The sequence below is a fragment of the Eurytemora carolleeae genome, unplaced genomic scaffold (assembly GCF_000591075.1).
Source record: "Eurytemora carolleeae unplaced genomic scaffold, Eaff_2.0 scaffold950, whole genome shotgun sequence".
Classification (NCBI taxonomy): Eukaryota; Metazoa; Arthropoda; class Copepoda; order Calanoida; family Temoridae; genus Eurytemora; species Eurytemora carolleeae.
Genome location: NW_019396836.1, coordinates 20,034 through 31,829, shown reverse-complemented (window position 1 = coordinate 31,829; position 11,796 = coordinate 20,034). Strand labels below are relative to the sequence as shown.

Sequence of the window (11,796 nt, the reverse complement as noted above, 5' to 3'; positions counted from 1 at the left end):
GCAACAATTATACCCACAGAAACTAGAGAGCAGTTAGTACTTATACTTACTTATTATTTTGAAATAATACCACACTGGCTTATATCCCCATTTTTACCTGTCTTGTGTATCTACATTAGTTCTCAATCTTCCCTTCTCCCTGTAATTTCTCTTCCATCTCCCCCTTTTCCCTTCTGTTCTCCTCCCGTCCCTCGTCTACCTCATTGTTCTCCCTTCCCCCTCTATCTTCCCCCTCTTGCTCCATGTCTTTCCGTCCCATCATATCTCCATGTCCTTTCGTCCCATCATATCTCCCTGTCCTTCCGTCCCATCATATCTTCCTGTCCTTCCGTCCCATCATATCTCCATGTCCTTCCGTCCCATCATATCTCCATGTTTTTCCGTCCCATCATATCTCCATGTCTTTCCGTCCCATCGTATCTCCCTGTCCTTCCGTCCCATCATATCACCCTGTCCTTCCGTTCCATCATATCTCCTTGTCCTTCCTTCCCCCCTATCTCCATATCCTTCCATCCCATCATATCTCCCTGTCCTTCCGTCCCATCATATCTCCTGGTCCTCCCGTCCCTCGTTCACCTCCCTGTCCTTCCTTTCCCCTCTTGCTCCATGTCTTTCCGTCCCATCATATCTCAAAGTCTTTCCGTCCCCTCTTATCTCTCTCCCTTCCTGTCCCCTCTCTATTTCTTTTCCCTCCCATCTCCCACTGCTTCAGTATCTCTAGCCCATTCTACAGTTGTATAGGCATTATCCTAATAAATCTACAAATCCAGTATCAGATCTTATGTTGAATTATGTTGGACACCAATGGAAAAAATGATGGCATGGAAACCAAATAGAAAACAGAAATGTTGAAATTTCAAATGTCGTCTTTAAGTCTAGAATATTGATGTTATTGATACTGTCCGTATACCAGTATACCAGTAAACTTGTACACCAGTAGCTGCGGTATACCAAGAATACCGAGATCCATGAGAGTGAGTAGTGAACACCTGCTCTTTAAGTGCTACTTCTAGTTGACTTCGTGGTTCGGATTAAGATAAGACAGAAAAATAAGCAAAAAGAAAGAAAGACAAACAGTCNTTGGGGACATACACGTTAGTAATTAAAAGTTACGATTCTAACGGAACAGGAAACAGAGTGAAAGAAAAGAAAAGAGGTCAAGTAATGAATTGACAGGAATATCGAGAATGAACAAGTATAAAATCCATATCAGATTCAGAATAATATTTTCGAATATTAGGCCTTCTTTTGAAGGTTAAAACGGCATTTTAGAGCAATGTACTACAAGTTCACATACAAACAAAAAAAATGTTTAATACTAATAAACTTTAAATTAGATACTCAAATAATTACTCTTCACTCTCATCTCATTTGAACTTAGTATTTTTAATTTTAATTTTTCATTTCTAAGTATATTATACAGATGTTATAGTTTTTGAATTGTTAAACTAAAAGCAGCCTATGATTATGGAGTGATAGAACTATAGGGTTACTCACAAAGGATGAGACTGTAAAGACGATTTTCAAAATATGCCAATTCCAAGTTTAGATTAATTTAAGTCTTCTGCCTTAAATTTGGGTTTTAAATGAATTTTATAGTTACAGTGATTTACGAATATAATGAAACAGACAGTAAACATTCCGTACAGTCGTATCTGGAGTCTGGGGGTAACCCTGTATATTTTTGCGAGAATTAAGATGAGGTTGGGTGATTCTATTCCGTATAGAAAATCAAGGTTTCGTGATTTTATTTTCGCAACTAAAATAATTGATCTTAAATTATTTTTTCATTTCATATTTTTATTCAACTACAAAGCACGAGATAATACAAATAAAAAATCACAATTTACTATGTAGTTTGGATCCGCATAACCAGAGTTGGTTGTTTTGATTGGTTGGCCCATTATAAGCGAATAAGAATTGTAAATAAATAGTTTTTGGCGAAATATATTGAGAAGAAAATGATATAATTCTAGTGCTAGAGAGTAGGGTTGGGATTTGTTTAAAAACGAGCTAAAGTAAATAAATAGATGGATGTACAGTGTACAGTGTACAGTGTACACTTTAAACAAAACAATGATGATAAATCAGGAATAAGGTAAGGAGGCGGTGAAAAAATATAAAGGAAAAGAGGGAGGTGGGTACTCAGCGGAAGGGTTGTAACAGAGGGTAACATATATTATTAGAATCATGTTTATGAACTACAGGGTGAAGAAGATAGCAAAGACTAAGTTTATCCACATGAGAAACAGTTATTTGTTTAAAGATATAACTTGCATAACTATCTAAATTGTTTTTGAAGATTTTTCTTTTAAACAGTTTTGCAGATTTAGTTTCTTAAAGCATGCATACCGTCTTATATGTATGTAATAATGTTTGTCTGTACTCTGTATGTCTGTGCATTTTTGTTACAGACCACATGGTAACATTAAAAGAGTAACAAAAACCAAAATGTTACATTGCCTCAATGTGGGAGTGAAGACTATACAATAAGGATGTACTGCATCTTTTTTAACAAATCTCCAACTCGACATGACAGTTAGTGAATATATAAATTTTCATACAGTGCAGTGATAACCAGAAAACTCTGGAATAGGAAGTCGACTTTTAAACTCAAGTTATGACTTTTAATAGCGACCGCATTGAACATGAGACACAGCAATTGTGCAACGTAAACAGACCCATTTTAATAAATAATTTAATAACTTTCAAGTAAAGCTATTTACTTTAAACAACATCAAATGCACTTCAGAAATGCTATAATGTCGTCTTCCTATTCTACAGTTTTCTGGTTATGACTGTATATCATAAATGTACCCTCCTGCATTCAACAAAACGGTAACCTTAAAAGCTTTGCCTGATCAAGAATTAATTAGATACTAATGTAATGTTTAAATTTTTTTTAAATATTCAATTTTTATATCAAATATGGTTTCTCTACTATATGCGCATACATATTTACTGCAGTAAACCATATAAGAAATATTAGAACTAAACATAACAATATATTCCGTATTGTTGATTACTAGATTAGAAGGATTGCCTTGAAGGGTAGTGTTGTGAATCGGACATTCCCATCTTTGCATGGAGTTTCGCTTGAAATTCCCTAACAGTCCCTTTAAACCGTAAATGCATTAGTTCAGTTTTTTATTAAAAATGAAAAATAAATCTTTAATTAATGTTACGAAATGCTTTATTGAGTATACATATTTCATTTAGATACATATTATACATAATACATTAAAAGGGTTCAAAATTCACAAATATAAAAATATAATAAATCTAAATACAACATATGAACATGACTTAAACATTAAAATATCAATTTTTTTAAAATTGATATTTTTTCTGTAAGTTAAGCACAGGTTGAAGTATCGCAAGCAATAAGATGACCCATAAACCTCGAGTACTTGTAGCTTGTCTCCTAGATTACGACATTATGTAATTATATAATATGCAAAAACATATTTTTAAAATTGGCCATTTTAGGAATTGTGGAAATGTGTACAAGACAACAAATTTTATTTATTTTTCATTGTGTTAAAACATCAATTCGTACTTTGAAATCTTAATTTGAAATAACTGATCCCTTCAAACTCTAATTTCACATACTTTGCAACTAGATGTTATAAACCTTTGATATTTCAAATGTTGACTGAGATCTAGTAGAATTGAAAAGAAATATCAAAAATATACTGCTAAAACATCTACGACTAGAAAAAAGACTTACTCAAGGTTTTTTTTCAAATAGTCTAATGAACATTTATATCACACTGTACACTGTACACTGTACACTGATCCGTTTCACTTGATACGTTTTCTTAAAGTAATTGGTAAAACTGTTTGCTAAATAACATAACATCAAATACATAGTACTACATACACCCTAAACTATAGTTTATAACCTTTAGGTACAAGTACTGCAGTGATCAGCTTGCAGCACTCTGCCCAAAGACATAATGTAGTTTTAGTGGAGAGTTTAAAAATTGTTTAAATTTAGTTTTCCTAATCAACGAATTTTTGGTCTCACTTAACAAGGATTAGAAAATTTTATTTTGAGGTGAGTAATCAGTTTTTGTAGAACATTCTCATTAGAAAACTTCTTACACCATCGAATGATCATTATTGAAATCTAACCTGGATACAATCTGATGACCCGCCTGACTGATGATAAAGGTCAACATAATCTGTTGTAGAGAGGGTTGTTACAACACATGTTCCAGTGCTCCTCCAGTCCCTCTCTATTCCACTACCAAAGGCAGCAATGATGGCACCATTCTTCCTTATTGTCACATCATTGGCGTTCCCAGAATTTCTAGAATATGTTTAGTCTGTATCTAGTCTGGACAATGTAGTACATATGTAAAGAATAGAAATCTAAATCTACATGTATTGTGTATTGTGTATGTGTATTGTGTATTGTGTATTGTGTATTGTGTATTGTGTGTTGTGTGTTGTGAATTGTGTATTGTGTATTGTGTATTGTGTATTGTGTATTGTGTATTGTGAATTGTGTATTGTGTATTGTGTATTGTGTATTGTGTATTGTGTATTGTGTATTGTGTGTATTGTGTATTGTGTATTGTGTATTGTGTATTGTGTATTGTGTATTGTGAATTGTGTATTTTGCATTGTGTATTGTGTATTGTGTATTTTGTATTGTGTATTGTGTATTGTGTATTGTGTATTGTGTATTGTGTATTGTGCATTGTGTATTGTGTATTGTGTATTGTGTATTGTGTATTGTGTATTGTGTATTGTGTATTGTGTATTGTATATTGTGTATTGTGTATTGTGTATTGTGTATTGTGTATTGTGTATTGTGTATTGTGTATAAAGTGATTTTACAGTGTAAGATTGTCAATGTTGATAGTAGTATATTCTAATGCCATTTTATAACATTTAAAGAGGGGCCTAACACATATAGTCTGTATTTGTACTGTACTGCTTGCTATGCTAATTAAAAGTCGGCCCGGTCCTTGAAATGTTTACAGTGATAACCAACTCCCAATAGTACCCTTTTAACCTTTATCTCATCAAAATGTAACAGAAGTCGTCGTTTTTCAAAGATGGCAAGTGTTTAATTTTGACAAGTTACTTTTCTAGAATATCTAAAAGTTAAAAATAAACAATTTAAAAAGAAAAATTGATATTTTCGATCTTGATCAGACAAAGAAAGGCCGGGTATCGTTGGGTGAGAATCGGACACGATACTTTAGAAATAAAGAATTACTTGAAATAACGTCTGCTGCAGTCTCTTTAAGGTAAATGATTTGTGTCTAATCCCTTTCTAATCCCTGCATCTTTATAATAATCCCTTTCTAACCCCTGTTCTTTATAATAATCCCTTTCTAACCCCTGTATCTTTATAATAATCCCTTTCTAACCCCGTGTCTTTATAATAATCCCTTTCTACCCCTGTATCTTTATAATAATACCTTTCTAACCCCTGTATCTTTTTAATAATCCCTTTCTAACCCCTGTATTTTTATAATAATCCCTTTCTAACCCCTGTATCTTTATAATAATCCCTTTCTAACCCCTGTTTCTTTATAATAATCCCTTTCTAACCCCTGTATCTTTATAATAATCACTTTCTAACCCCTGTATCCTTATAATAATCCCTTTCTAACCCCTGTATCTTTATTATAATCCCTTTCTAACCACTGTATCTTTATAATAATCCCTTTCTAAACCCTGTATCCAAATAATAATCCCTTTCTAACCCCTGTATCTTTATAATAATCCCTTTCTAACCCCTGTATCCTTATAATAATCCCTTTCTAACCCCTGTATCCTTATAATAATCCCTTTCTAACCCCTGTATCTTTATAATAATCCCTTTCTAACCCCTGTATCTTAATGATAATCCCTTTCTAACCCCTGTATCTTTATAATAATCCCTTTCTAACCCCTGTATCTTAATGATAATCCCTTTCTAACCCCTGTATCTTTATAATAATCCCTCTCTAACCCCTGTATCTTTACAATAATTCCTTTCTAACCTCTGTGTCTTTATAATAATAACCTTCTACCCCTGTATCTTTATAATAATCCCTTTCTAACCCCTGTATCTTTATTAATAATCCATTTCTAACCCCTTTATCTTTATAATGATACCTTTCTAACCCCCTGTATCTTTATAATAATCCATTTCTAACCCCTGTATCTTTATAATGATACCTTTCTAACCCCTGTTGTATCTTTATAATAATCCCTTTCTAACCCCTGCATCTTACCAATAATCCCTTTCTAACCCCTGTATCTTTATAATAATCCCTTTCTAACCCCTGCTCTTTATAATAATCCCTTTCTAACCCCTGTTCTTTATAATAATCTCTTTCTAACCCCTGTATCTTTATAATAATCCCTTTCTAACCCCTGTTCTTTATAATAATCCCTTTCTAACCCCTATATCTTTATAATCCATGGTCGTAGACCTTAAATATTTCAAACTATAAATTATGTTGGATCTAAATATTAAAGTTTGAAATATGAGAGGTATACACCATCAGGTTGCAAAGGTAAAGGGTTTAGAAAATTTGTGGCAAAGACTCATGAATTCCTTCGAAACATTAACTTTGACATTTTGCGTATAAAATTGTTATTTTAAATGTTTACTGGAATCTGAAGTATGCGCAGATCTTGTAATATCCTCGGACTGCAGGGGTAAACCTTCCAGTTGTTGAACTCATCTAAACATACTTTTTTTAGAATCCAGAGTCTAAACTAAAGAATGCGCGAATTTTAAGTTCGAGGTTAAAAGTTCTGTAAAATAATGAATAGCTACTTAAATATTAAACTTTTTCAATTTCAAATTTGAATTTCCCGGGAAAAATCTGAACCAATCAGAGAAAAGGATTTACGGAGAATATTACATAACCATCGCTAATCAGCTGTTCTTACGTAACCGAAAATAAAACATATTACGAGTTACAACCGTTTTTTGGGTTTACATCCAAAAATTAATTTATCTAAAACGTGAAATTTCTTAAACACGGTTTTCACTTTTACATATATCGTAAAGTAGAATGCCGCTTCCTCAGCTGCAGCTGAATGATGATTGAATAATATACAAATAGGGAAAATGCAGGATTTCAAGATAATTTAAACCTCTGTTTAAATTTTAACTCGTCGATTTCGGCGAGTTAAATATTTAACCACAGGGTTAAATATTTAACCTCATGGTTAAAGTTCAGGTTTAAATTAAGTCAGAAGTGGCATTTAACCATGAACTTAAAATTTAAGTCAGAACTTTTCGTTCTTTAGTTTTAGACTCTGATTGATGAATTTAAAAAATTAAATAACTTAAGAAATTTTCATTTTTAGAAAAAAGTCCGAAGTCATGGGAAATTAAGTGATTTTAACAATGACTTTATTTAGAATCATAAATCGAGTCTAAAAGTCGTCTTCTTATTTGACAGTTTTCTGTGTCTCACTGTTTTCTACCTGTGTTCCAGCAGAGAAAGCAGTATCAGCATACAGCATCTTCTGGTCCAGGTTGACCGTCCAACCAGTAATAATTTGGGGACCACATTTGTTTCCTGTACATAAGTGTGGATTATGTATCATGTATGTATCATGTACAATGTACATTGTACAGTAAGAACCATAAAATATGGAATAGAAAGACGGTGTTTATAGTCTCAGTGTATGACTTTAGTCCAATGAACTTGAAACACAACAACTGTGCATTGTGCAGTGTATACACATGTCTGCAGACCTATTTCTCTTCAAAGTAATATTGTTCAAGATACTAGTATTTGCTTTAAAATAACAACAAATACACTAAAGATTGCTGGATTAAATGTTTTCTTCTTCTTCCACATTTTAATCTGTCTCACTGTAAATACAGCACATTTTGATGTGTCTCACTGTAAATAGAGCACATTTTGATGTGTCTCACTGTAAATAGAGCACATTTTGATGTGTCTCACTGTAAATAGAGCACATTCTGATGTGTCTCACTGTAAATAGAGCACATTTTGACGTGTCTCTCTGTAAATAAAGCACATTTTGACGTGTCTCTCTGTAAATAGATCACATTTTGACGTGTCTCACATTAAATAGAGCACATTTCGACGCGTCACTCTGTAAATAGAGCACATTTTGACGTGTCTCACAGTAAATAGAGCACATTTTGACGTGTCTCTCTGTAAATAGAGCACATTTTGACGTATCTCTCTGTAAATAGAGCACATTTTGACGTGTCTCTCTGTAAATAGAGCACATTTTGACGTATCTCTCTGTAAATAGAGCACATTTTGACGTATCTCTCTGTAAAGGGAGCACATTTTGACGTATCTCTCTGTAAATAGAGCACATTTTGAAGAAAAGTGATGTGATAAGTTTCTATTAACTAGAAATTCAGGGCGCTTCGCGCCCTGAATTTCTAGGCTTTTAGGGTGCTTCGCACCCATCTTCTATTTAAACTTTTAATTGTGACTTTATCTGTGAGCATCTTCTCTTTGTACAGTATAAAACAAAAACAAAAAAAGTTTGCGGATTTCATAATATTTTTTCGCGCATTTTCAAAATTTTACAAAAACTTTTAAACACAAATTTTTAAAATTTCAATCATTCATAAACCTTCCCTGGGGTCCCTAGATGTCCCAAAAAATTTGGGCCCGATCGGTTCAGCCGTTTTGACGTTTATTGGATACAAACAGACAAGCCAAATTTATTTATAGAAGCTATTTGCTTTGTAGCAAAATCTAATACGATCAAGTATAATGCCGTGTTTCTATTCCATTGTTTTCTGGTTATCACTGTAAAAATAGTTTTCTTTTGAATATAATTCATTCTAAAACCTGTAGATGACAATGTAGCATCAAAGACTGAGCCTGCATCTGTATTTGTTAAAGCAGATCTTAAAACAGTCTGAAATATATATTAAATTTATAAATTCGAATGAATTAAATGACAAAGCTACATTTAATTTTTTTCTTTAAAAATGATTAACCGTAATTCTAATAAATCTGCTTATATAATTTCAGAAATCCGCAATTTTTTTCTTCAAAAACTACAGCTATTATAGGCAGCAATCAAAATGGAGGCTTTCCAAGCTATCGATATCAAAAGTCAGGTAAAGGAATTGAGTTTGTGTCGCAAACTCTGATTTTGTTATCCCAATATCTTGGCAATCCAATGTTGTAGATATTTCAAACTTATGAACTCTGTTAGTTCAAGTAATCTAACTTTGATTTATCTAACGTTTACACCACTGGGTTGCAGAGAAGTACAGATTACAAAATTTGAGTTTGTTGCAAAAACTCAGTCGTAGTGAAGGGGTAAATACTTGTAAATGAAAAGATTATAACTTTTGAATTTTAAGTCAAATAATATGCTTCAGCATCAAAGTGATAATTTCTTGTTACCTCCTGAAAATAACATGGATGTACTAATTATATCAACATAAACATAGCATGCTGCATGTCAAATTACAGCACTGTTCAGTTCTTTCAATTCTAAAGAGCTCTCAAATGGGTTCTACACCCTCATCACAGGGTTGCTTCTCCTAATATGTGCAGTTTATGTATTTACTCTTTAATTTACTCTCAAGCTCGAGCACAGCTGTACCAGCCTTGGAATTTTGTACTCAATTTGGCTGGTTTTTAGGATTCGTGAAGTTGGTATTAAACCTCTTAATCTTTGTATATTAAAACCTGGATTTTTGTCAAAGTTTTTGTTGCTGCAACCACTTCTCTGTTAATCCTTGTAACCTAGAGCAGCTTTAGAATTATAATAAATTATATTTAAAGTATTTGTTTCTGTATTTTAAATGTGAAATTCAAAAGATTTGTTTGATGATCCTGCGTGCTTTAAAAATTAATCGACGCGTGTAAAATTTTGTTCAGGTTACGGTCAATCAATCCAAACAAAACCAAAAACGTCTAAACAGTAAATATCTGATAGTTATCCACTTTTAAACTTGTAAAGAAGTTAGACCACATTTTGGAAAGCTCATACGTCGCTCACCCCTTTTATATACATTTTTTATCAATTATTTCTAACAATGATTAGCCATAACTTTAATCTTCTATAGCTCATTTGTCAAGTGGGACAAATTGTATTTTCACATAAAAGGTAAATAGCTGCTTGATTTCAAAGTCTGATAATTATAATAAGACAGAGTATCGTTATGAAACCCGCCAAACCTTGTATCGGAAACTGGGTTGTATGGAGTGAGACAATTTTGTATAAAAATTCAATACAATTTTACAATTTTACCTGCGTATTCATTATTATTTTATAATCATCTGTTCGTTTACAAATTGGCTTATAAAAAGTTGCATGAACTTATTATCAAAACCTCGAACACACAGAAAATGTTTGAAAAGAATTGAATATCTCTTGTTTTACAGTACAACATTACAAAAGTACATACAAATAATGAGACTTAAAAACTCATTCATCATATTAATTATTTCCTTGTGAAATAAACTGGTTAATTATTCAATTTTTTCAAGAATATATTAAAAGACAATATTGTAAATTAAAAGACTGTCACCAATACATTCTTTTTACTGTCTCATCCTGTTTCAAGATACCCTGTTCATAGAAAAAAGCTGAAAATTAGGTTGTATTTTTTGAAAATAATCTAAAGCTTCCTTGGAGTTTATAGTTTTCATGGATATTCCTTGGACTTGAAACACTCCTAAGGATAGCAGGAAAATCACACTTGACGAAAATATTATTATTAACAATCGGCACGATTGCTCTGAACGCGAGGGGGGGGGGAGGGGGACTTTCTTAAAGTAGGTTGACAAAACCAAGTAAAGCAAAAGTAGGAGAGGCGCAAATTTTGTCGATTTAGGAGTCAAGAGAGTTTATAATGGAATCATAGACTTTTGAATACCAAAGGACAAAATTATATAATTTTAATTTTCTTTTAACCATTTTCCCGTATTTTTAAAATGTAATTTTAAATTATTTTCGATCTCCAGGATAATGTGCCTCTAAAAACTAGTCTTAATGTAAATGGCATTTTAGATTCTAGAAGATTTTCAGATACGTCAACATTTAATTGTTCTAATCTTGACATTTTATGATTAGAATTAAGCACAGCATGAGATCCAGAAAACTATGGGATGATTGTCATCTTAGTTCTTCCTTAAATCATTAAATTTCGGAAAGAAATTAAAAATATATTTTTTTTTTAATATTCAAAGTTCATTTTTTCAAAAAATTAATCGGTTTTAAATTACAAAAGTTTGAGCGACGCTTCATAATCAAAAAATGATATAAGACAACAATCATTACTGCACTTTTTATAAGCAGTGGACAAAGGACATGAGTGGTGACAAAATCATATAGTTTGGTTGAAAAAAAGATTCTGAACATGATATTGACTTGGGCTGGTTTAGATATAGTTTGATGAAATTAGTTTATATTTCGAATAATATTTTCCTAAAGAAGTTCATTCTATTGCAGTAAGTTGAACCTACTGAACAAACCCCTCAAATCCATATAACTTTTCACCAGCTGAAAATATTAAGCTTCAATAAATTATAAAATTGCTTTCAAGGTGTTTTAAAAAAGGTTGCAGAAATATTTTCTATAATTCATAATGCGTAAAAACTGAAACTTTTTATTTGTTTAAAAATACAAAAGTCTTAATATGAATTTAATATTATTTTTTTTTATATTTTTATATATTTTTTTAATCTTCTTGTTAACCAAAATCAACACTTTTCTTTAAAAAAGTTAATTTGTCTGTCTATAATTTATATTTATGGAAAGAGTTTATAGGTAATTAAAAAATAATTTGAACACTTGACTTTCCTTCGCTAAATA

At 32.0% G+C, this 11,796-nt stretch overlaps 1 protein-coding gene across 1 annotated transcript; it reads right to left on the bottom strand.

Annotated features, from left to right (window-relative positions):
- Positions 1–3,175: 3,175 nt before the first annotated feature.
- On the bottom strand, positions 3,176–11,473 carry LOC111709226 (uncharacterized). The gene is made up of 8 exons (XM_023482846.1): positions 11,410–11,473; positions 10,611–10,680; positions 9,666–9,722; positions 8,811–8,880; positions 7,450–7,544; positions 6,622–6,695; positions 4,138–4,315; positions 3,176–3,424 (listed from the first exon to the last, which is right to left on the bottom strand). Exons 1-8 carry the CDS (start codon positions 11,421–11,423, stop codon positions 3,356–3,358), a joined length of 627 nt encoding a protein of 208 aa, XP_023338614.1. The 5' UTR covers positions 11,424–11,473; the 3' UTR covers positions 3,176–3,355.
- Positions 11,474–11,796: the final 323 nt, after the last annotated feature.

What these genes read in the sequence shown, in the direction of transcription:
- LOC111709226 (XM_023482846.1), bottom strand. An exon ending in AAACTTTGACAAAAATCCAG is followed by an intron (nt 8,881 to 9,665) that starts GTTTTAATATAC and finishes TATATATTTCAG; the next exon opens with ACTGTTTTAAGATCTGCTTT. An exon ending in CTTTCTCTGCTGGAACACAG is followed by an intron (nt 6,696 to 7,449) that starts GTAGAAAACAGT and finishes AAGTATGTTTAG; the next exon opens with ATGAGTTCAACAACTGGAAG.